Consider the following 24228-nt stretch of genomic DNA (forward strand, 5'->3'; position numbering starts at 1 on the left):
AAATTACATTATGTTTCAAAAAGCCAGACAATCCATAAATACAGAGAACAATCTGATGGCGGCCAGAGGGGAGGGGATAAGGGGACGGGCAAAATGCGTGAAGGAAAGGGGCAGGCAGAGGCCTCCAGTTACGGAATGAAAGGCACAGCACAGAGAATATAAACAGTCAGTGACTGTCATAGAGCTGTATGGTGACAGACGGTAGCTTCACTAATGATGAGCACAGAACGTGTAGACTTGGGGAATCACTATGTTGTGTACCTGAAATTAACACTGTGGATCAACTATATTTCAATTAAAAAAAAAAGAGCTAGATGATTTATCTAAAACACATGGCTGATTTTTTTTTTTGAAAGACCATTGCATTTTGATGTGTCAATGAAACGGATTAAACATTAAACATTCTGTTCGTGACAACTAACCCACTTGTGGGACAAATGCAAAGCTGTAACAGGAATTCTCAAAGAGAAAAATTCAGAACAAATGCAACTCCTTTGCTCATTCCCAGGATGTGCAGAGCAAGGCACTGGGAAATGGGAAACTCTACTTAAATATGAAACAGTCTCCGGATCCTACTTTTAAAAGAATAGAGGAAAAAAAACAAATCAAACTTACTTCTCCAGCATAGGAGATAAGAGGAGAGATTTCACACTGAATTGGTACATCATTGGCATCCTTCAAGCTAAGAAAAAAAACAAACACGTTAAAGGTTTTGCTTCTCACGTTATTGCCAGAGTGAAAGTACAGACCATCACTTTCCTCTGAGAAGCTTGCAGATAATCAAATTCTCACAGTTAGACAAACAGAATAGACTCTATCCTGATGGTCACCAAATTCCCTGAGGATTAGGTAAACATGAATTTGTCATGGTCCAGAAGGCACTATTTGGGGCAAGTGCCAATAATTACCAGTAGGTCTGTCTCCAAAGCACTTCACCTGTACTGATACACTTATCTGCTAAAGTACATCCCATTTTTTATCATTTCCAACTTTTAATGTGATAAGGAAGGGACTATTTATGGAATACAAATTATGGTTCAGGGCCCCTGCTAGCTACTTTGAATCCTTCATATTTCTCTTCAATCCCTGCCACAACCTTGAGAGTTAAGAACTACTACAGACAAACGCTCTAACGCTGCACTGTCCAAAATACACTGGCCACTAGCCACATGTGGTTACTTAAATTTAAATTAATTACAATTTTTTAAATGAACTAAAATTTTAAAATTCAGTTCCTCAGTCACAGAAACCACATTTCAAGTGCTCGGTAGCTGCCAAATCGGAGAGCACGGCTAGAGTATTTCCTTCCCTACAGGAAGTTCTACTTACAGTACTGTTCTAAAGGTCAGTTATTTCCCAATATACAATTTCTGTACAACCCAAACCTCCTAGATTAGCTGAGCTGATTTATTCAATGTTTCAAAGTGCTTCTCTGCTACTTTCACCAAAATCTCTTCAAAGAGCTAAGACACAATGCAACCCAAGCAAAGGCAAGACCAAAGTCACCATTTGCTTCCTCCAGGTCACATCCTAACATATACAGCCACTCAATCCTGAGTTTCTAAAAGTTTCTAAGTTTTTAATATAGAAGTCAATGAATAGTGTTTTTAATATGCTTGAAGGCATTAGACCTCTAGGCTTTTCCACCAGCAGGATACAGAGCACATAAAAACTAGTCTCAAGACGCCTGGCTGGCTCAGTCAGTTGAGCGTCCAACTCTTGATTTTAGCTCAGGTCATGATCTCGGGGTCATGGATCTAGCCCCGAATAGGGCTCCATGATGACTGGGCATGAGTCCTGCTAAGGATTTTCCCTCTCCCTCTGCCCCTCCCCTCCCACTCATGCGCGAACACTCTCTCTCTCTTAAAACAAACAAAAAACTAGTCTCTTATAGCCTCAACCTGTAGCTCCCCTTTGTTTTGCCAAGCATGTCTTGAAGCTTTGGTGGAGTCAATAAAATCACAGGGCTTCTGAGTTTAGCAAGCCCAAACCTCCTCGAAACAGAATCCCGTAGTTTGAATTCAGTGTGCTCTGTATCTTACCCCCACTTACTTGTCCCACTACTTTCCACTCAAACCAGGCCAGCTGCACACACTTTGGATTATTCCAAGTCATTCTCAACTATGGTCAAATAAAACCTTGGACTATCCAAATTTTAGCCATCCTCCAAGATTTAGCTTAAGCCCCACCCTTCCCTTGACCATTGTATTGAACAGTGATCACTCTCATTTATTTCTATAAAAAAATTTAATAGACATCTAAGTCACTGCCCCCTAAATCATAATAAATTATTATTTATATCATATGTTTAACACATAAATACATACTGCCTGATGATGTTACTTGACTTTCATGCATCCTGACCTCCCAGTAGGCTATAAGAAATGACTCCTTTCTTTTATGTAAGCTACACCAGCACCCAGACACTAGCAGTACCTGTAGGTCTGTGAGCAGGCCTACAAATGTTTGTTGGCTAAATAAATACATGAACTATGGGGGGCAGACAGGTGACAGACTAATTTGGAGAAAAGATGCATTAAAGATGGGGCACACTTCTGTCTAGATATGTGTCAGATTCTAACAAAAGAACTCAAGAAATCTGGTCCAGACCCTCTGGGGCAGCTTGGACTCATATTAAACCAAATGGGAAAAATAAGGACCCGTTCCACTGATAAGATCTAGACAGCCCAGTCCCACCAGAACCCCTGAGGGATTTGGTGTGCCAGGATCAGAAAGTGGTTTTGAACCCAAGGAACACATGGCTGACCCAAATATAACTTCTCTTCGAGTACCACAAAGATACTGCAAGAAACTAAGAAAGTCACTCTTAATAAACAAAGTTGGATGCCCAGAAGGAGGAAAGACAGAAGCTACCATCACCAAATGCAAAATCTCAGAAGACAGGCAACTTAAACCAGTAACAGTATTATCCCCCAACTCTGCAGACAAGCATACTTTCAGTAACTAACTGTTCTGTAAGTGCTAAGAAAAAAAAAAATAAAAATAAGGTCACTTGATCAAAACTCAGCATCCTTGCTTCCATTCTTCAAAAATTATCACCCAGCTGTTTCCTCCCCCTTTTATACATAGTACTTCCTTGTCATCTCTCACTTTTAAGTAACCTTTTTCTTCTCTCGAGGGCATCCTTTAGAGATAGAAACAGTCCCTTAAGTCTGCGATCTCATTTGAGGCCAAATTTTGATGTCAGTTTAATTATTCTGCAAGTGGCTAAAATAAAGTAAATGGGGGAGGGGAGTACTAAATAAGAGAACTCAAACAAGAACTAATGTTTAAAACATTTTATATCTTAACTGACATAGCTGGATGTTGATTTCAGTTGTATGATTAAGAAACTATTTCACTTTTGAGGTTAAAAGTGTGGCTCAGTGAAAAGGAAATTTTGGGTCAAAAATCTATTTCTTAACTTCTAAAAGCAACTTGCCTCCATATATTAAAAATGATGGATGGGACAGAAAAATAACAAAGCGTCCAGGTTCCCATGGCATGAGAGCCCACAGTCACCTACAGCTCCTCTAAGAAACTAGAGGGTCTATGAGTCCACTTCCTTGTCTACAGACAGGGCCACACCCGGGAAACACCGCCACCACAGGCACTTGTCTCCACAGGGCAAAAGTGAGTGGCATAGGCGGGGGGAAAGAAATCACAGGGACGAAAATGACATCCCTGCTACTCTACTTCGGATACAACGCCAATCTCCAGATCCTTTACCCTGTTCATATTTCCCAAATTATCTTCAAAACTTAAAATTCAAACTAAACCTAAAAACTTTTCAAATGTAGCAAGACCACCAAGCTGTCTCTTTAGCTGTAAGGATAGTGGCTTTTTCAAACTCTGTCAGTACCCAGGTGAGACAAGATACCTGCTACTTTCAGCTAAAAATTATCTGCGATTCAGACAAAACGCTTCCTTCTTTGGGAGCAGGATAATAAGAGACTAAAATGAACACAGAGAGAAGGAGCTGTTAGTGCGAGCAAACATGAAGAGAACAGTTTTCTCCACATTAGGAACCATCAGAAACGTCAGAGGCAGGTAGCCTTTATATTGAGAGCATACACCCAATTCAGTAAGACATGCTTCAGAATGTGATGTTTCTCTAGCTTCTGCCAGGATCTGAATTTGTTCTCCTTGGCCCGTAACCTGCCCGACACCCTACCTACACTCGTCAATCTGTCCCTGCAGGTTCAAACATCCATGGTCAGGTTCTTTAGTAAACCATGCTCCCCATTTCCAGCATTTCCGGCATTTCCAGCATGCACTGAGACTCTGAGTTAGTGTCATCCAGACAGATACCTGCCACCAAGGAAGCACAGTACGCCCCCACCAAAGCTCCAACCATCCCCCCGCCAGACCACCGAGAGGCAGAGCACTAAACTATGATGCCAGTTAGTACAGAGGGAAGCACAGCCCCGTCACCATGCACTGCAGGCAGGCTGGGATATTTACTTGAGATTGACATCAGCTGTGATGGTCTCTGACTTTCCATTTGTAGCACTGCTATGTAGGAATAAATAAGCATTAATGGGAATGGAAAACAAATCAAACAATAACAATGAAGTGGAATTGCAAAATATACTTGACCGAAAGGCATGTATTTATGGTAAACTATAAACTTGGCAAAGGAAGTCTGAAGGGGTAAAAACGAACTCAATGGCCAACGATGAAGCGTGAGGACAACATGACATGCTATGGAGCAGGCCTACTGATGAGACAGAGCTTGGAAGTGGCTCTGGAGGGAGGCCACTTACCGCAGCTCCTTCCTGGGAAAACACAGTCACGGGCCAGTAAGTTCCAAGGCCCAGTGCCCTAACATGCACCCCGGCATGCAGCCAGTCATTTTACCCTTAAGAACGTAAGTGATACAGCAGAACATTTTTTACATGAGTACATAAATACCAAATGATTTAGAAGGGGGTAACTCTAGGTGCCAATGAAGATTTTCTTGTAAAAGAGAAGACGGAGCTTAGAAGTTCTTTCTCTCAGATTTAAATAGCTAGAAGTACCTTCTTTTTTTAAGTTTTAAAATCCCAAAACATTTTTAAGTTTGAGTACCCGTGAATGTAAGTGCCCTTCCTTTCCCTTCCCGGCATCTCCCTCAGCGACCGTGAAAGTGCCATGGAAAGAAGGGCGAGGGGCCCACGTCTTCTGGGCGGCCGGTGGGCAGCGGGTCTGCGGCAGGGTGGGAGGCCGCACAGACGGCGGAGCAGCAGCGCCCGGTCCTCTCACTCTCGGGGGGAGTGTGCTCCTGCCGGCCTTTACCACACGGCACAGCTACGGGATTACCTCCTCACCATTCCTCAGCGAGAGTCATACGCTGCCGTGGTGGACGCATGTCCCACACAAGAGATCCCTCTTTAAGAGGAAGTAAAGCTATCACCCTCTTTGAAATGGGCCAGGCACTGATATTTCACACCAGGAACTGCCCACATCAGTACTAATAAGCTTTTTTAAAAAGATCTAGGAATATGTCAGAGAGAGAGGACAAAGGTCCAAGAAGAAAAGTCCAGGAAGCGTTCCCACACCAGAGAACAGACATTGACTTACCGGGGAATGGCTGGGAGGCGAGAGCCATTTTCATCTATGAAGTGGCCCCCTGCGTTGAGGACCCAGCAGTGATGAAGGGACAGCAAAGCATGCCTTGCAGTAGTAGGATTGTCCTTCCCGTTCTGACTGTCTGCATTCTTCAGCGGGGAAAACTCATCTTCTCGGAGCACTTCATACACCACAAACTTCCTAGAGTGGAACCATACAGAGACCGCTCTAGTACGAAGTAAAACTGCAAACACAGCTCTGACCCCTCTCTACAGAGCTCAGCCCCTGGTCCCCAATCGCAGGCTCTCTTTCAGATGAATCCTGAAAGAAATAATGCTCGTCCCTGGACTAAATGAAGTTGGAATTCCCTTCTCCAATGCAAAATGAGAAATTATGTTCATCCCAAACTATAAAACACTTCATCTTAAGTGGGAAAGGTCAGAAATCTTAATGCAAATTACATTAGAATCTGTTCTGGGGGGCAGGGGGGAAGGCAAAAAGGATGATTTAGAAATGCTTATGGAAGATTAATCTTCCACAGCTAATTTGTCTTCCGCATTTTCATACTGACCAAATTCTAACACACATACCTCAACACCGATTGTGATCTTTGATAGAGAACTATATAATCTAAAACCATGTTCCCTAAAACATTTACTTACAGGTCCGTAAGGCATCCTACATATAAACTGGGCCAATTCTCTATCTCAACCTTTTTAGTCTCTTAGCCAAAAGTGACAATTTTAACAAAATTTCACAGTTTTGCAGGAGAGTCAGATAATGGACGAACTGACATAAAGAAAACATACAGGCAACTCACACCATACGCCTGGGTTGGTGGTCTCATACTAGAGGATGGTAATGAGTCTAGACGGTACACTCACAATCAGAACGCCATACCCAACTACATGCTACCCAGTGTCTCCTAAAAACAGTGTCCTGCCTAACTGTAAAAAGCAACATTTCAAGACCTGTATCTAATCTTACTGGTTCTACTCAAAACATACTTTGCAAACTGGAAGATGTCAAAGACAAATTTTTCCATCTTTATTCCATTTGGTTTGTCTGGCTTAATTAACTGCCCCTGGGAATCCACATATGGAATCTTCTTTTGAGCCACATGGTGCTGCAACTGAGGTTCATAAATACTAAGTAGGGAAAAGAAAAAGACATAATCACTTTCCAAAGTTAAAATGCCAGAAAATCTGATAATCACACCCAGGAACAAATGCATCAACAACCAGTACTACGATTTTCAAAGTGAAGTGCATCCGTTAAGTTTCAGTTCATATTTAAATATTACATGAATAGATTTCCCTATTCACCTCCTTAAATTTTTAAAAAATCCAATACTGATCTCCACTTTAAAGAATATACACCACACAGCTCACACCAATGTTTCTCCCATAATTTCCCTGTCTTCCATTAAATGTTCTGCTCTTTGCCCCAACTTTCCCAACTGAGAGTCCTTGAAGTGTGGAATGGAAAGATGAGGATTAATAAATTAACAGCACAGGTACAGAACACAGAGTAGAATGGGAAATATTCTGAAACCCCGGAGCCAATATTCTAAAGCAAAGCTAAGTAACTTTTTAAAAAAGTAAAGCATCATCATAAATGTCTAAAAGCTATCATATGAAGAAGCAGATAGTGAGAATGTCCTTCATTTAACAGACCGACAGAATAAAGTAGCTCTTATTTATTCTTTTATCCAACCGTGCTAACTTCCATCCAAGGCTCAAGTTCTTTTTTCTTTTTTTTTTTTTTTTAAAGATTTTATTTATTTATTTGACAGAGATAGAGACAGCCAGCAAGAGAGGGAACAAAGCAGGGGGAGTGGGAGAGGAAGAAGCAGGCTCCTAGCGGAGGAGCCTGATGTGGGGCTCGATCCCGTAACGCCGGGATCACGCCCTGAGCCGAAGGCAGACGCTTAACCGCTGTGCCACCCAGGCACCCCTCAAGTTCTTTTTTTCTTGACCCTCTAATGCACTAGTTCCTAAATGCTAGTCTGGGAGCTGGCTAAAATTGTGTAGGCAGCTTTTCAAAAATACAGATGACCTGCATCTACCATCAGAAATTCTGATTCAGTAGTTGTAGGGCAGATAACTCCATTTTTTTAAGTTTCATTGTGGCAGAGAGACAATGTTTCATTTCTTACTTTTTGCTTCACCAGAACCTAACACAGTTGGAGGGAGAAGAGAAAGAGAAGAAAAGAGAGAAGTGCTTTCGACTGCAGGCAATGCACTGAAGAACGGGCTCCCACAAATCTGCACCCTACAATGCATCTTCCTAAAAACAACTACAACGTGAGATAAATTTCCATTTGATAAAGGTGATTCTCAGAGGAGAAGATGAATTTTGTGGAATTTGGACTTGGGGTGTCCCTCTACTTCTCAAGTGACTCAGTTCCTGATTAAGGATAAAAGAAAAGTTTTTAAAGCCCCCATCGTGCTCATACTTGACAACATCTCTCAGAAATGGTACGGTGAAGAAATGGTTGGCAATGTTCCCCGCGTTGAATAGCAGGCGTCCATCCGAGCTTCGTTTCTGAGCTGTTGCCAGGGAGATCTCACTGTATTCCACCACCTGGTAGACTCCATCCACTCGGCAAACCACTCCCACTGGCTCTGTAGGGTTCGTTTTCTCTACCACCTGCCCAAAGAAAGACAGCAACAGGAGAAGAAATACAATCCAGTGCTACACTGGAGATGTGCCATTTTCAAAGGCCACATCTGCAGTTTTGCTTGTATTGTCTTTGAGGCAAAGGAATCTTTAACTGTAGACAACCACATGTCCATCTTTACATTCGTTGATGGGCTACTGTCCAACTGGAAATGAAGTAAATTATTTCTTTCCTCTTTGTCATCTAATGAAACCATGGAAGAGAAATTCCATCATACACACAGAGCCCAGAGGAAATCACAGTGGACTGGGAATAATTAAATGAGGAGTCTACCTCCCCCCAAATATGTTGTAATTAATTTATCCTTAACTACACTCAACTGCTTTCAGAATAAATGAGATGAAATTTCTCTGGGATTCACAGACAAAAAGGCATTTTGCCTCTCATCTGGTACTGCCCAAATCATCATTTCATTTGAAAATGGTGTTTCTTTCATTTTCATTCATGAATACAGCATGTTCCTTGTTTCTCGGGGACGTGGCCAGGAGGTAGGGGGCATTAGAGCAAGTAAGTCACTGGGATCTGGCTCCACGGTTTCACTCATACGTGGAACATACGCAGCAATAGCACGGAGGACCACAGGGGAAGGGAGGGAAATCTGAAGGGGGAGAAATCAGAGAGGGAGACGAACCATGAGAGACTATGGACCCCAGGAAACAAATTGAGGGTTTCAGAGGGGAGGAGGGTGGGGTAAGGGGTAACAGGGTGATGCATATTAAGGAGGGCACGTGTTGTGATGAGCACAGGCTGTCATAAGTAACTAATGAATCACTGAACACGACATCAAAAACTAATGATGTACTACAGTGGCTAACTGAACATGATAAAAAAAAAAAGAAAGAAAGAAAAGGCCTCCCATTATTTATCTGTTTTGCACACTAGACTTTGAAGTAAGAGATTCTACGCTTTAAAAAAGTTTGAAAACCAGTGATCTGATAACCTATCAATAGCTCCAGGCTGGTGCAGGAGTTGAGAGACAGGTTTATTATCAAAATCACAGGGAAGAATAGGGGTGCCTAGGTGGCTCAGTCAGGTAAGCGGCCGGCTCTTGACTTTGGTTCAGGTCATGATCTCATGGGTCATGAGATCGAGCCCCACATCAGGCTCCATACTCAGTGTGGAGTAAGCCTGAGATTCTCTGCCTCTCCCTCTGCCCCTCCCCTGACTCACGTTCTCTCACTTGCTCTCTCTCTCTCTCTCTCTCTCAAATTTAAAAAAGAAATCGCAGGGAAATACAGAGTATGTAATTAAAAAAAAAACAAACAACCCTTACAAGTGACTCCAATACCCCACCCCCCTAATCCAACACAGCGCTGACCTAAACCGTTCAGAAGACAATTACCAAACAACTGTACGCGATACACTAACATAAAAGCGAGATTCAGAGATGAATATCCAACTGAACAATCAAGCAGTAACAAGTATTTACAGAACTGCTTTGTTTGCCCTGCGCAGTGAGCAATTCAGCACGCTTCCGGGCAGTCGGAAAGATCTGACCCCAATTTGAAAAGTCTATCCTAAGAAATTACACCAATAAAGCGAAAACTTTTCTTCAGCAACTGATTTCTTAAAATAAACACAGCCAGTAGCAGTCTCCGCAGACGACTAAAGCCACTATTGACGACTTCATTTACACAGCAATTAGCGCTATAGGCCCCGAGTCTGGCTCAGCGAGGCAGGGCGACTGGATACGCAAGGCGGCTGTGTAGTTTCACTGTTTGCCTCCCTCAAAGGAGCACAGTATTCCATAAAAAGAAACTTTCTACCAAGGAAGTGAATTAAACTGGGGGGAAACATACAACAAAACGATTTAAATCAATCACAGTCCTGTTTGCAACTATCAACTCCTCACCACCTCTCACTTCACATAGTCCACAGTGAGGACGGTCTCAGTACGCAGGGAATTTGGAATAGATTCCTCTCATTCCCACCTAAACACACACACACACACACACACACACACACACACACACACACACAGAGATTTATTTTCCAGTCACCTCCATAGGCCCCTACTCCTGACCAGCCATAGAAAACAAAACTAAGCATATTCACACTTTTCACTAACCAAGTGTTAATCTGTCAGCGAAAGATTTACTTCTTTTTCTTTTTTGGGAGTGGCAGAGGGGGAGAGAGAATATCCCAAGCAGGCTCCACACCCGGCACACAGCCCGATGCAGGGCTCGATCTCACGACCCTGAGATCATGACCTGAGCCAAAATCAAGACTCAGACGTAACCAACTGAGCCACCCAGGCGCCCTGAAATATTTACTTCTATGACAACTAGCAGCCTCCAAATATTATAAAAGTCTAGATTACAAAAGAAAGCATTTGTAAACTGTGTAAGCCGGAAGTCAAGTTTATATTACACAGAAAGTTATACAGTATAATATCGAGAAGTTTGCTTGATTTTCTCCAACTTCAGTCCTGAAAAGCTGAGTTCAAAGGAACACTTTAACGTCATAGTCACTGTAACTGCTTTACAAAGTGACCTTTAATTAACAGTGGTTCGTACCCTTTTAGTTTTGTACTTCTGCAAACCACTGCACTCTCCGTCTTTTCTCAAGGCTCTCGCTCCATAAAAAATACTTAATTCCTTAATTCACAAAGACCAGAGCCTTTGAAAGAAGTAAGAAATTATTCTACTACCACACTATGAATAACTCCCTAACTTAGGTGTTCTTAAAAACATATTTTGATATCTTGATTTTGCAATTAAAATTAAAAGGGTGGGAGGACAGGTTACATAAATGGTTCCTCACATTTCTGAAAGTTTCTAACATGTACCAGTCTTGTCATATTTTGGTTCCCTCTGACTATGTATTCACTCATCGAGTGACTTCTACCTTATATGCCAGGCACAGAGCTGAGCAGGAAGCCTGAGACTCCTGGAGAACCCACAGGTGGTGGAGAAGAGTGACTGGTTACACCCGTATCTCTGTGTGATCGATAAACTCACAAAAATTAGCACATAATTTAAAGTTTTTTAAGCTGTCAGCAAAAACATAATCAATCTAAAGAGCTTGGTTTTATAATGTGCTTTGACACTAAAGCTAGGAGTTGGGAAACAGGAATTCTAATCCTGCTTCAGTTAATGTGATGAAGGACCTTGAGCCTGGAACTCACTTAGAACCAGAACTCAGGATGCTCGGTTCTGAGATCGAAGGGTTGACCAGATGATCACTGAAGCTCCTTCCAGGTTCACCACTCTATCATTTAGAATTTAAATGGACCTGAAGTTCAGAGCAGTAAAATTTAAGTTTCTGTTTTAGAATGAAGAGTGACACCAAGAGGAGCAAAGTCAGAAATACAGTCTAGTTTGGTTTTTTAAAGCTTAGCAGCTACTTACAATGCACTGTTTCTATTACAATTTAATAGCTATTTACAGTACAGTACAGACACTCAGAGTATTAGGACAGACAGAGGTCTTAAATAACCAAACCAACTTTTTTATTTTCAGAGTCCAGAAGGGTCTTATTGGGTCTACCAGCTTAATTTCACAAAACCTGCACTGGCAAATTTAAAACTCCAGCTTCTATGACTTTGCCATAGATTTACAGATTAATTTTAAGAGAAATGACAACTTTATAATAGTAAATCTCCAACCAAGGCCATGGTATGTCTTTTATGGCAGTTCTCCTTTTTAAATCTAAATATTTCAAATTTATATCTAGTCTAATTTGTTTTGGTCAGAAGCCTGTATTATATAGCTTTTGCTTTTGGCAGAAAGGTCTTCCCTTCATGTCAATATTGTAAAGTTATTCTCAATTTTCTCCTAACATCTTTATGGGTTTTTCAATATAATTAACTTTGGAATCCATTTGAAATTGATTTTGGAATGAGCTTTAAGGGAGAGATTTTATTTTATTTTTAGGCAGTTATCTCATTCATTTCCCCCACCGATCTGAAATGCCAGGTTTTTATATCGTGCATTCTTATACATACATGGACTTATTTCTGACTGATCTATTCTGTTCCACTCATTTGTCATTCTATCCTGGTTTCTGTACTACACTCCTAATTATTTACAACCCAATTTAGTACCTGGTAGACTATCTCCAACCGTCTTCCTTCCTTATCACCTTTTCTTAGCATTTTCCTGGCCACTTTTACATGTTTTTTCCAAACTTTACAATCATTTTGTTAAGTGTCCCCAAAATAGTCTCATTGGGGCTTTGACCAGAATTGCATTATACTTTAATTTGGTGAGAATTGATAGTTTTACAGATTTCCAGAAAAGTAGTATTTATATTAATATTTTTAAGTCTTCCAAAGTGTTTTCATGTTCTCTTTTATTCCTAGATACACGTGTCATTAGCTACCATATAGGCAAGTCTCCTACATCATCATGCAACTAAAAAAATGTTGAAAAGAATTACCTCCCTCTGTCTTCCTATCAGTACGTTTGCGGTCAGTTATCAATTCTCCTTCACTGCCCCTAACTGCACATCCATCTTAGTCATAAGACTCTCATGAGATAGTTTGTCAAACGCCTTGCTGAAGTCTCAATCTGCTGTGTCCTCCGTATTTCCCTTACCTCCTACTCCAGCAACTCTGTCACAGGAAAAGAGTGGGTTAATCTGATCCAATACAACTTGATATTAACAAATCCATCCCAGGCCTAGTGATAATCATTCACATTCCCAGGGACTTAAAATCATCCACACATAGTTTTTTTAAGATTTTACTCATTTGAGAGAGAGCGAGTGTGCCCGATTTGGGGGAGGGGCAAGGGAAGAGGGGGAGAGAGAATCTCAGGTCAGCTTCACACTGGGCACAGAGCCTGACATGGGGTTTGATCTCATGACCCCAAGGTCATGACCTGAGCCGAAATCCAGAATCGGACACTCAACCGACAGAGCCACGCAGGTGCCCTAACCACATATATTTTTAAACTCTTACTTGTAATGGACAAGCATACAATATTATTTCTAGAATGAAATGCTGCCAATTTAAGAGAAAGAGTAGGTAGGGGATAGTTTAGTTACTTTAGAGAGATAAATGCTTCTAACATACTCAAATCACCCTGATGATTCTAGTTCAAGTCCTGGAACGTATATGCTGACAGAGCGAGCTCGCTGACAGCCTCGCTACAGTTGAGAAAGACGGTATTACCTTCGCACCGCAGTCTGCTCCTTTCTGAATGCAAAAGCCAATGAACCGTGGGTCTGCCACTTTTACTAGGATGTTGTCAACACAATAGACATGAATGCTCCAGATGCCTCTCTGCTCCATGTCCTCCACAATATGCCGGGCTGCAAGAGCCCGATAAAGACCACCATTCCCATCTGGGAAATAGAACAGCCCGTTAGGTGTACACCAAAACCCATTACGAAGGTAACCCAAAACTGGTTTACCGGGGCTAACGTTTCCAAAGTGGGGTGAAGATCTCTGAAAAGCAGTTTTATGTCACAGGCCCAAGAAAAGTAAATACCCAGGAGGAAGAATTCAGGTGTCGAAAAATTATACTATGTGACTTTGAAAGTAATTTAGCATAAGTATTGAGAGAACAACATTATTAATGTTGGACCAGGCAACCCAAAGTCCATATTTTTCTTTTTAACTCAGCTTTTTTAACAATTTAGCCTGTAATACATTGTGAAATATAAAGTTTTTTCTCAAGCAATGATTATTTCATAACATTGCAAGTTTTATTAATATTTATATGATTCAAGTTAGCTCTGTATTTACAGCCCCAATAGTGACAATTTCACCCATCTCAAAAATAAAAATGCACGAGCTTTTTATACAAAATAACTTGTTAGGAAATCAGATTAATATGAAGGCCAGATTTAAAATAAATACAGGTAAAAGCCTCTTCTTTTCCCATCTACTCTTAGTGCTGTTTTAATGTACTTTGTCCACCAACACCCTCAGCCACAGCTTAAAAAATTGGACAACTTCACAAAAGTAGAGCTAAAAACAGTAAAATCTTCCATTAATGAAAAAGAATTAAGTAGAAAAAAAAAGACTTAAGATGAAATAAAAGCCTATATCTGGAGGCTACCACTGTTGACACTCTTATTTACTTCCTGTCAGTCTTTCCTCCAAATATTCACATAGATGTGAATCTGTCGACACGTTTATTTTCAGAGCTGGGATCATACGCGGGGTCGCTGCACGTGGCCACACAGTGTGCGCGCAACACCCGCAGCCCTACAGGGTGGTGGCCGTCCCCACACCGGGCACACAGCTTCACGCTTCCCATTCTCTCACTTAGCTACTGACACTACTTCTCCTTGTCATTTAGTATCTCCAATCAATTGTTTTATTACAGTTTGGGAATACTCCAGATGAACTATAATTTAACTTCTTGTTTATTAAATAACAAACGGTTTCCAATCTTTCCCTGCAAGAAGTAATGCAGCCACGAACACTGCTGATATAAAATACTGGGTAAAGAGAATGAACACCCTGCGAGCTGCTCAGGTTGTTCTCAAGGGCAGGCGTCCGCAAGAAATATAAACGTGTATCCATTTCACCCCTGGGCATTTTCATTTTTTTTAAGTCATTGCTAAACTGCAATAAAATCTTAAATATTAATTCTTTAACATCCAAATCACCATATCAGAAAGAAAATCAAAATGTAAGGATTTATGTTACTCCCATTTCTAGTCACCCTTAAATAAGCATGGTTACAAACCTGGAGCCATAGAAACCTTGTTCTTCTCTTCCAAAATAATTTTCCCATCAAAACTCATAGCAGGCAGCATTCCCTGCTGAAAAAAGATTACATTCTCTTTCTTTAAACCAAAGTACTTGTGCTTTGTGAAGAATTCCTTTGTAGATTCCATTGTTCTGCCACTGGTCATTATATACCTTACAAGAGAAAAGAAGATCTCCTAAGCAACAGTGCTCTGGGAATTAGGGCAAAATTCAATCTTGTCTATTTTCCAAGCAAAAAAAAAAAAATCATTGAGCACACTGACTCTTTGTTCTTTTTTTTTTTTTTTTTTTTAAAGATTTTATTTGTTTATTCGACAGAGAGAGAGACAGCCAGCGAGAGAGGGAACACAAGCAGGGGGAGTGGGAGAGGAAGAAGCAGGCTCATAGCGGAGGAGCCTGATGTGGGGCTCGATCCCAGAATGCCAGGATCACGCCCTGAGCCGAAGGCAGACGCTTAACCGCTGTGCCACCCAGGCGCCCCTGACTCTTTGTTCTGACTTCCTTCACCCTCTTCCTGGGTAAGGTAGCATTAGCTGCTACCCAAGTGCCTTTCTTCCAGTAACTTCATTAATCCTACATATAAAATAAATCTATGTAACAACATGAAACATACCTCCTGCAACAGAGAGCCTGTAACTGGCTTAAACAAACATTTTAGAACTCTGTGAAAACTGTATTTTAAATTTAAAACTCCTTAGGGAGAAAAGAGTAAATGTAATATATTCTAATGATCTCTCGTAGTTCTTTTTACTAAAGTTTTGAAGCGAATCCGACCTCTGCTAATCCTCCATTTAAAATCTTAAAAGTGAAATTATATTATCCATTCTCACAAAAATCAACCATGCTAGTGTGGCAAAGGAATCAAAAACTCTACCTAAAGCCTCAATTAGTGACTGCAGTAGCTTTTGCCCTTACTAGAATTTAAGCCACATATAAGTAGGGATTTTTGTCCATTTTGATTGCTGATACGTCCCCAGTACCTAGAAGCAGGCATTCAATATCTGCTGAATGAATAAATTAAGAAAATGGTATAATTTCCCACCATGCCAGATATCTGTTTAACAAGTTACCCTGGGTCCTTTGAACTTTGAGTACAAAGACATGGCTACATTGCTCTGCGTAAGAAGAGCACAGAGATTCTAAGTCGTGAGGAAAAAGAGAGAAGAAAATTCAGCATGACAGTGGGAGCCAGGGCTGTAAGGAGAATACTGCCTGCTTAGAACACAGATGTCCCTCAAACATCCCCAAAGGAATCAAGATGAAAAAAAACAGTTTATTGCCCGCCAACACTCATGTTGAGAAGAGCTAGCAAAGCTGGGAATTTACAAAAAGCCTATTTTTAAAGGCATCAGAGAGCTATAGAAGCAACATGGATTGGAACTAAAATTCAAGACAGTGGGAATCTTTCAGAGAGGAGCTAAGGATATGCAGCTGCCTTTTCCCAGGGTATCTGCTGATCTGGGATCCAGGCTAGTGGTAGGGACGCTGAGCTTGGACCAGGCAGGACAGAGAAACCAGCAGACCTTTTGTGGGTCACATGGGGCTAAAATAACAAGATTAGGGACTTGAGGGATCTCAAACACACAGCTGGTTTCCCCCTCAAAACATAATTTCCAAAGCTGCTCTGGGAAAGAGATTTAAGAGCTAAATCAAAAACTTTTAAAAAACAAAGCAGAATTTCCCATAATCTCCTGGTGCTCAGGACACCAACACTTGCCAAGGTAGGCCCTGAGAACACAGCATTCTACTAGAGCCTGGGGACCCGAGTGTGGCCCACAGCAGAGAAATCAGTGGGGGCTTTCAGCTGGTGTGTATGGGAAGGGGGGGTGTGAGGAGAGCTAGGTAACTTGGTACTTAAGGATAGGAGTTTCTAGACTGTGAGAACTCCCTGAGCGCCCAGAGCCGTGACTAAAAATAGACTCCTATCACCCATCATGAGATTTCAGATGCCAATGAGAAGAAGAGACTTTACATGCTGGGGCGGGGGGGGCGGAGACTGGGAATCAGAACAGTAATGGACCCCTCAACAATGTCAGAAACAACAGAAAAATGCCTTCAAATTTCAGGAGGCAGATTTTCGATCAGAAATTCATACACAGACAAACTATTAATCAGTATAAAGTTTATACACTAAGAGAACCCAATGAGTCCCCAGAAGTACTCAGGGAGGGATGTAAACGCCTGAGGAGAATATATATTGTGCATTAAGGCTACTGTGATCATTTATCGGGCTGTAACACAGATTATTTTTAACATATATAGTAAATTACAGCTCCTGGGGAAATTATTAGTAACAGGAAATACGTCTGCTTATGAATAAAGTACACACGCATTTTGAATGTTATAGACTGACATACGTTTAGGCGCCCTCCCACATCGAGGCACATCTTACCACGGAATGATGCACTTGTTGCCATGGTATTTGTCAGCTAACTGTTGAAGCTTCAGGATGCGCTCTGCCTGAATCTGAAAGAGCGTCTTACGAGACGGCAAACCAACATCATACATCCCCTTGGGGTATGCAACACCGAGTCTCGTCCCCTGCCCGCCAGCTAGAAGAAGAACCGCCACTTTGTTCTGAGAAATCTGGAAAAGTCCTAGAAAAGAAAACACCGGTATCACAAAACCTCTGCAATTCACCATTTTAGGATTACATCTACAAGAAGTAGCAGCAATGAGTCACCCTATCTGCACAAGGCATAAAGAACAAGAAATCCACACGTGATCACAGATAACTACCTTGTTAATAAAAACATTTTTACTATTAAAAAATTAAATTTATATAAACCCAACCAAACACCAAGCCGTGAATAATATGCTTTAATGAATTAATAATTCTTTTTCTGAAAATGTCAGCGGGTGGGCAAAGCCCAACAAGATGTTACAAACATTTGCAAGTGCTGACTACTTACTCCATGGGGCGCGTCAAGAGAAAGACAAGATAAAAGAGGACACCTGGGGGGCACCTGGGGGGCACAGCGGTTAAGCGTCTGCCTTCGGCTCAGGGCTTGATCCCGGCGTTATGGGATCGAGCCCCACATCAGGCTCCTCTGCTATGAGCCTGCTTCTTCCTCTCCCACTCCCCCTGCTTGTGTTCCCTCTCTCGCTGGCTGTCTCTATCTCTGTTGAATAAATAAATTAAAAAAAAAAAAAAAGGACATCTGGGCTTCAGGAGGAATGATGATATGCTACTCAATTACCTCCAGCCTGTAAATCCATCAGTGACACACAGTCAGTCAATGAGCATGCAAATAGACTAGACAAGCTACCATCCAGGGAATAAAGAGACCCGAAACCCCCAGGAAAGCAAAGCCATACAGAGGTCAAGAAGTCAGGCTCTGATGTCAGGACACCTGGGTGTGAAAGCCAACTCAGCTGAAAAGGCCTCGGGGATCTGCCCGCAAAAGGGCAGGGCAAGAGGAGGCTTTGTGGGGTGATGGAAATGCTCTATAACTTGACTGGAATGGTAGTGACATGAGTGTATAAATATGGCAAAAAGTCATAAAACTAGAGCATTTTATTATATGTAATTATACATCAATAGAATGGATTAAAATGCAGGGGTTTTGTTTTCGTTTGTTTTTGCCAAAGAGCCATCTTTTTTTTTAAAGATTTTATTAATTTATTTGACAGAGAGACAGCCAGCGAGAGAGGGAACACAGCAGGGGAGTGGGAGAGGAAGAAGCAGGCTCCCAGCAGAGGAGCCCTGATGTGGGACTCGATCCCAGAACGCCGGGATCATGCCCCGAGCCGAAGACAGACGCTTAACGACTGAGCCACCCAGGCGCCCCGCCAAAGAGCCATCTATCCCAGCTCGCAAGGATGTGAAATTCAGAGTCTTTTTGTTGATGATTTATTCCCGTTGTCGGGAAGCCCGTCAGTCTGCATCGGCTGAATACTCAGCAATAAGTAATAACCAAACATAATGCTTGAATCAAAATATTATTCTCTGAATCAAAATAATTCAAGATGGATTTAAGATCCAAATGCAAACAAATGAAACTGTAAATATTATTAACAAGAGAGGCTCTCAGTGTGGATTAAAAAAAAAAAACAAGTTTTGCCATAGACCACTTTTTTTTTTAGCAAACAGAATTTTATTTTTAAAGTACAATAAGAAAAATAACAGCAAGAAAGCCCATACTTCAACATCAAAGTAAAATCCCCTTTCATCACTAAAGTTGTTAAATCTGACTTTTTTTTAATAATTTTTTATTATGTTATGTTAATCACCATACAGTATATCCTTAGTTTTTGATGTAGTGTTCCACGATTCATCATTTGCATATAAAACCCAGTGCACCATGCAATACGTGCCCTCCTTAATACCCATCACCGGCCTATCCCAGTCCCCCACCCCCCACCCCCTGAAGCCCTCAGTTTGTTTCCCAGAGACCACTTCTGAGAGCCGGACCCGACAGCATCACAAGGCAGAGTCGTTTGTGGGGAGAGGCGACAAGGAAACTGGGTCTCCAGGAAGCTAGAAAATGCCAGATGACATCAAGCAATGGTTGACGGGATTTGTTCTTATCTTCTGAAATCCTCAGACACTGGGAAGGAAGCTGGCCACTGCCCAGAGCGGGCAGTGGTGGCCAGTATCCATTGTTATTATTTTTTATATCCTGAGGTAATGGGGGTTGTCTAATTTACCAACTTTGTGCCTTATGTTTTTGATGTGTTAGGCTTTCCTAAAGCTAATGTGCTAGTACATGGAGCGCTTAAAGAAATACTCTAAACCATTATAAACTCAGAACCTTCTCTTGTCCTAATGCTACAATCTATCTTCAGGAGTCAGTAAAATACAGCCCAAGAACATGATCCAGCAACTATCCAGCTATCCAAAACTTTAAAAGCACATCCGATATTTCCATAATTTTCAGCTTTGATATGAAGCTATGCTTAGCTAGCTCCCTGAGATCTGATTTTCTCTTTCTTCCTGCCTAGAACCAGAACTGTCTTTGTGATTTTTCTCCATAGCATTCCACCGTGCCTTATCAAGGTGTGAAAATAGTGAGACCCCAAACTAGTAACGCTAATCTAAGAGGTAGGAATAATTTCCCCCAAGTGAGAGGTAACGGGCTCAGAGACGTTGCAGGACCTTCACAGCGCTAGTAAATGTGAAGAAGGATCAGAAACTCACTCCAGGCCGGTTTGCCGTGCACGGCACAGCCTCCGGCAGTCTCTTCACACCCAAACACTGAACAGATCCATTACAACACCAGAGGTTTCAGGGCTCTAAATTTTCCTTCCTGTTTCTTTCCTGCCCTTTCTTCTCTTTTCCATTGAATTCATGAGAGGTTGTGCTACCTTTTTTTTTAGTCTCTCCCACCTACCACCCCACAAGCAAAAGCTGCCGGGTACAGTCCACATTCTCCAAAACTTGCCAAACACTGAAATTTCTAACAGCATTCCAGATCTGCACCCACCTTCAGCAAGCACCATAATCACCACGTACCAAAGTGACTGAGACAAAATGAAGCATTTTGAAGGGAGCAGGGACGACAGAAGGCAGTTTTGGAAACTGTTTTACATTTGGTTATTCCCTGAGTTATCACAGAAACTATGGTTTCTAGGGAATAAGTTTAATTCTGCTGTCATCGACCCAAAAAGCCTCATTTCAATTAAATACAGGTCCATAATCCCCTACCTAACCCGGTGGATCAGAGCTGTTTCAGAAGGCAGAACTCTTCAACAGTGCATACACATTATATGCTCTCTCCAGCAAATCCGAGATAGGACCCTGTACTCCCATCCAGTGGGATACGCTCCTCAATAGTCTCCTGTCTGTTCAAGTTCAGTGTTGCTGCAAAACAGGCTTTGCACCGCTGCAAAACTGCAGATAAGTAAGTCTGGCCTGTCTGAACCCCCACATACCAAAGGTGTTAGAAATATTTCTAAACATCTTCAAAAAAAGTCCCAGATAAATATCTAGACACAGAGGCCTTTGTTCTCTTTGTACTATTTATTTTCTTCACTGAGAACATGTGTTTTAAGTTGTTTCATTGTTGTTGTTGTTTTTAAAGATTTTATTTATTTATTTATTTATTTATTTATTTGACAGAGAGAGAGAGAGAGAAAGGGAGAGCACAAGCAGGCAGAAGGGCAGGCAGAGGGAGACGCAAGCTTCCCGCTGAGCAGAGAGTCCGGTGTGGGGCTTGATCCCAGGAGCCTGAGATCAGGACCTGAGCTGAAGGCAGACGCTTAACTGACTGAGCCACCCAGGCACCCCAAGTTGTTTCATTGTTAATGTGGCTCTAGTCATCCTTTCTGACATCCTTCTTTTACCTTCAGTCCAAAAGTCAATGATTTCCCACAGCCACCTTACCCAGAAAAGGTTAGGAGCCCGCTCCAAGGGCCAGCTCTGTGTCCTGGCTCCAGGTCACTTGATGGCCACCCAGCACCAACCAGTGTTTTCCACACGTACTAACCAGTTATCACAATATCACTGTATAAACTTTTCTCTCCCCAGGATCAGTTTCCTAAATCATAGCTTCATTCCAGTTTTCCAAATTTTCCAGTTTTATATATAGCTCTCTAACCAGCAGCTCATGGTAGCCTCATCCTTTATGCAAATAAGTGTTTCCTAAGCCCCTGTCTGCCATACTTTCTTCAAACCTTTTCCCATCTATGCACCTGATGACCCAACCAATCACTACATCTTAAGAGAAGCATGGAGATTACGCCTACCAGGTGTCCAATTCCACGCAGACCTACATTTACACCTCACCTCCCTCTGACCACAACTATCACAATGAGTTATAACACAGTCCACGTGTATTTACAATAAAAAAGTTTCTGCGTTCACCTCTTCCTGCTTATGCATCTCATGAGCAGAGAAAAACACCAGGAAAGAAAGCAGTCCCTAGAGTATCAAGGCCAGCGGCATTTCAAGAGTTAAATGCAGCTACAGACGTTAACAGTATCAGAATGTGCGTTCATGGGCTGAAGCCCTCGTCCACCTCATCCGGGTCACCGCAATACAACGGCAATGTTTAAAGAGTGTGTGACACATAAATACTATCTGTCTTAAAATGACACATAAAATACTGCTTGAAATTAAGGGGGCCAACAAAATTCGGTAAGCTGTTCAGTTATGCGGCAATAGTACCTGATTTTAAACTGTATTTGTCATAACAAATTTTATACGGGCAGCATCACACCTATCTGAAAAATGTTAATGAATTATAAATGTACTTAACCCATGTGACAATTAGGAAATTATGAGCTTCTCCTACCCCAAAACTTCGTTTACAGAAATATAGAAAAAAACTAAGAAACAAAAACAGGAAAGTACAGCACTATTAACACCCTTTCCATTCTTCCACTGGAGGACAGTTCATAGCTCTCCCACAGAGGGACCGAACAGAGACCAAATCAGAGGTTAAAAAAGAAAAAAAACCAAGCCAGAGTGAGCAGTTTCCCGGACTGGAGTACATCTCTCTCCTTGGAGAGTCATGTGTCATAGGCCCAACAACGTCTGAGAACTTTTCCTGATAACATTTATAAGAAACAAAGAGAAGAGTTTACAGTGACTGGAATAGGTCAAACGCTTCCTGGATAACTTCCTGCTTGGACTAGTGCCTCGCATACACCCGGATTTGGGCGTGCGCCTGAAACGAGGAGGATGGCACAGGTGCGTGTGAAGTACAGCACTGCCAGAACTTTCCATTTAAACTGTCAGCACTCTCAGGACACTGAGTCAGGTAAACAGGCTATTAAACTAGAGGAAATAAAGGAAGACTATCCAAGAAAGTCAGAAAAGATATTTTACGTCTTTAACTTTTAATCCTATTGTACAGGTAAAACTATTATTTTATAGATTAACTATTTCCCAAAAATGTCAAGTACAAAAAGCAGACTACAAGGGAAATCACTATTTGAATGAGTTTTAGGTACTGAAGGATTACTGTGAATTTCACGAGGTATAATAATAGCACCGTGAGTAGTAAGAAAATATCCATATATGTAGAGATGAATACTGAACTCAGAGTAAAAATAACATGATGCTTGAGATTTGTCTTAAAGTACTACAGCAAGAAAAAGAAAAAGAGGGATAGGTAAAGCAAAAGTAGCAAAATTTTGATATTTAACAAGGTGATCCATATGTGGGATTCATTATACTGTTTTTATCTCTAAATATTCATTTCAAAATATGCTTGAAATTTTTCATAACAAATTTGTAAGTAGGCTACAAAATTATACACTAACCATAATCCCAGTGTGTGTGTGTATCTAAGAAAATATTATAAAATATTACTAGTGAGTATCTCTGAAATGTGGGATAGCAGAGATTTATAGTTTTTCCTTTGTAATTTTTAGTTATTTTTCCAATATTTCTAAAATAAGTATGTGTTACTTTTTTTTTTTTTTAAGATTTTATTTATTTATTTGACAGAGAGAGAGACAGCCAGCGAGAGAGGGAACACAGGCAGGGGGAGTGGGAGAGGAATAAACAGGCTCCCAGCGGAGGAGCCTGATGTGGGGCTCGATCCTATGACTCTGGGATCACACCCTGAGCCGAAGGCAGACACTTAACGACTGAGCCACCCAAGCGCCCCAGTATGTGTTGTTTTTAAAATAAAACAAATCTATTGAAAATATCACTGTACTAGATTTCAGAAAATGTACAGGAGATAATGTTATGAATATATTTTTTCTAAGCAATCCACTTACTTTTCTACCACAGTGCTATATGGTAGAAAAGCACCATTCAGATTAATTTTTTCAAGTGTCTCATAGACAAAAGAAGCTAATACTGGATATTAATATGTTATTATAAAATTGGAAGACCGTTTTATGCTCAGTATAAGCATGAATTTCTTTGATAAAGATGGGGTTTTTTTTAATTAAGCAAATACATTTTTCCAATGTATCTTTACTAAAATGATGTTCTCATAGAAGCTTCTAATTACTTCTCTCTCAGCTTTGTAAGATAGAAATCTTTCAGTTGCTCCTTAAGAATTAAATTAGGGATGACTCGGTGGCTCAGGCGGTTGAGCACTGGACTCTTGATTTTGGCTCACGTCATGATCTCGGGATCATCAGAAAGAACCCAGCAACAGGCTCTGCACTGGGTGCAGAGTATGCTTGAGATTCTCTCTCCCTCTCTCTGCACCGCACCCCCCTCCTCCCCGCTCGCAGGTGCATGCACTAAGGGGCGCCTGGCTGGCTCAGTCAATAGAGCATACAACTCTTGGTCTCAGCGTTGTAAGTTTGAGCCTCATATTGGGTGTAGAGATTACTTAAAAATAAAATCTTAAAAAAATAAAGAATTAAAATAAGATCTCTCTTCAACAAGGAGCACAGTGGTCACTTATATATCTATCCT

The 24228-nt window shown here is 41.3% G+C and overlaps 1 protein-coding gene across 9 annotated transcripts in view; it reads right to left on the bottom strand.

The window, feature by feature from the left end:
- The window catches only part of UAP1 (UDP-N-acetylglucosamine pyrophosphorylase 1), a 56676-nt gene that overhangs the window by 21597 nt on the left and 10851 nt on the right, over positions 1-24228 (bottom strand). For 4 of the 9 annotated variants that reach the window (XR_008960285.1, XM_044390680.3, XM_048225026.2 and 1 more), the window contains 7 exons: positions 17293-17497; positions 14878-15053; positions 13350-13522; positions 8009-8202; positions 6558-6698; positions 5563-5751; positions 616-682 (listed from right to left, as the gene is read on the bottom strand). Coding sequence is in view for 6 of the 9 variants with exons in the window: in XM_044390680.3 (XP_044246615.1) it covers positions 616-682; positions 5563-5751; positions 6558-6698; positions 8009-8202; positions 13350-13522; positions 14878-15053; positions 17293-17497 (1145 nt within the window). In the remaining 3 variants the exon portion in view is untranslated. Of the gene's footprint in view, positions 1-615; positions 683-4464; positions 4516-5562; positions 5752-6557; positions 6699-8008; positions 8203-13349; positions 13523-14877; positions 15054-17292; positions 17498-24228 lie in introns of all 9 variants that reach the window. The other 5 variants (XR_008960283.1, XM_026517241.4, XM_048225023.2 and 2 more) reach the window with 2 other exon arrangements.

The sequence above is a fragment of the Ursus arctos genome, unplaced genomic scaffold (genome assembly GCF_023065955.2).
Source record: "Ursus arctos isolate Adak ecotype North America unplaced genomic scaffold, UrsArc2.0 scaffold_2, whole genome shotgun sequence".
Classification (NCBI taxonomy): Eukaryota; Metazoa; Chordata; class Mammalia; order Carnivora; family Ursidae; genus Ursus; species Ursus arctos.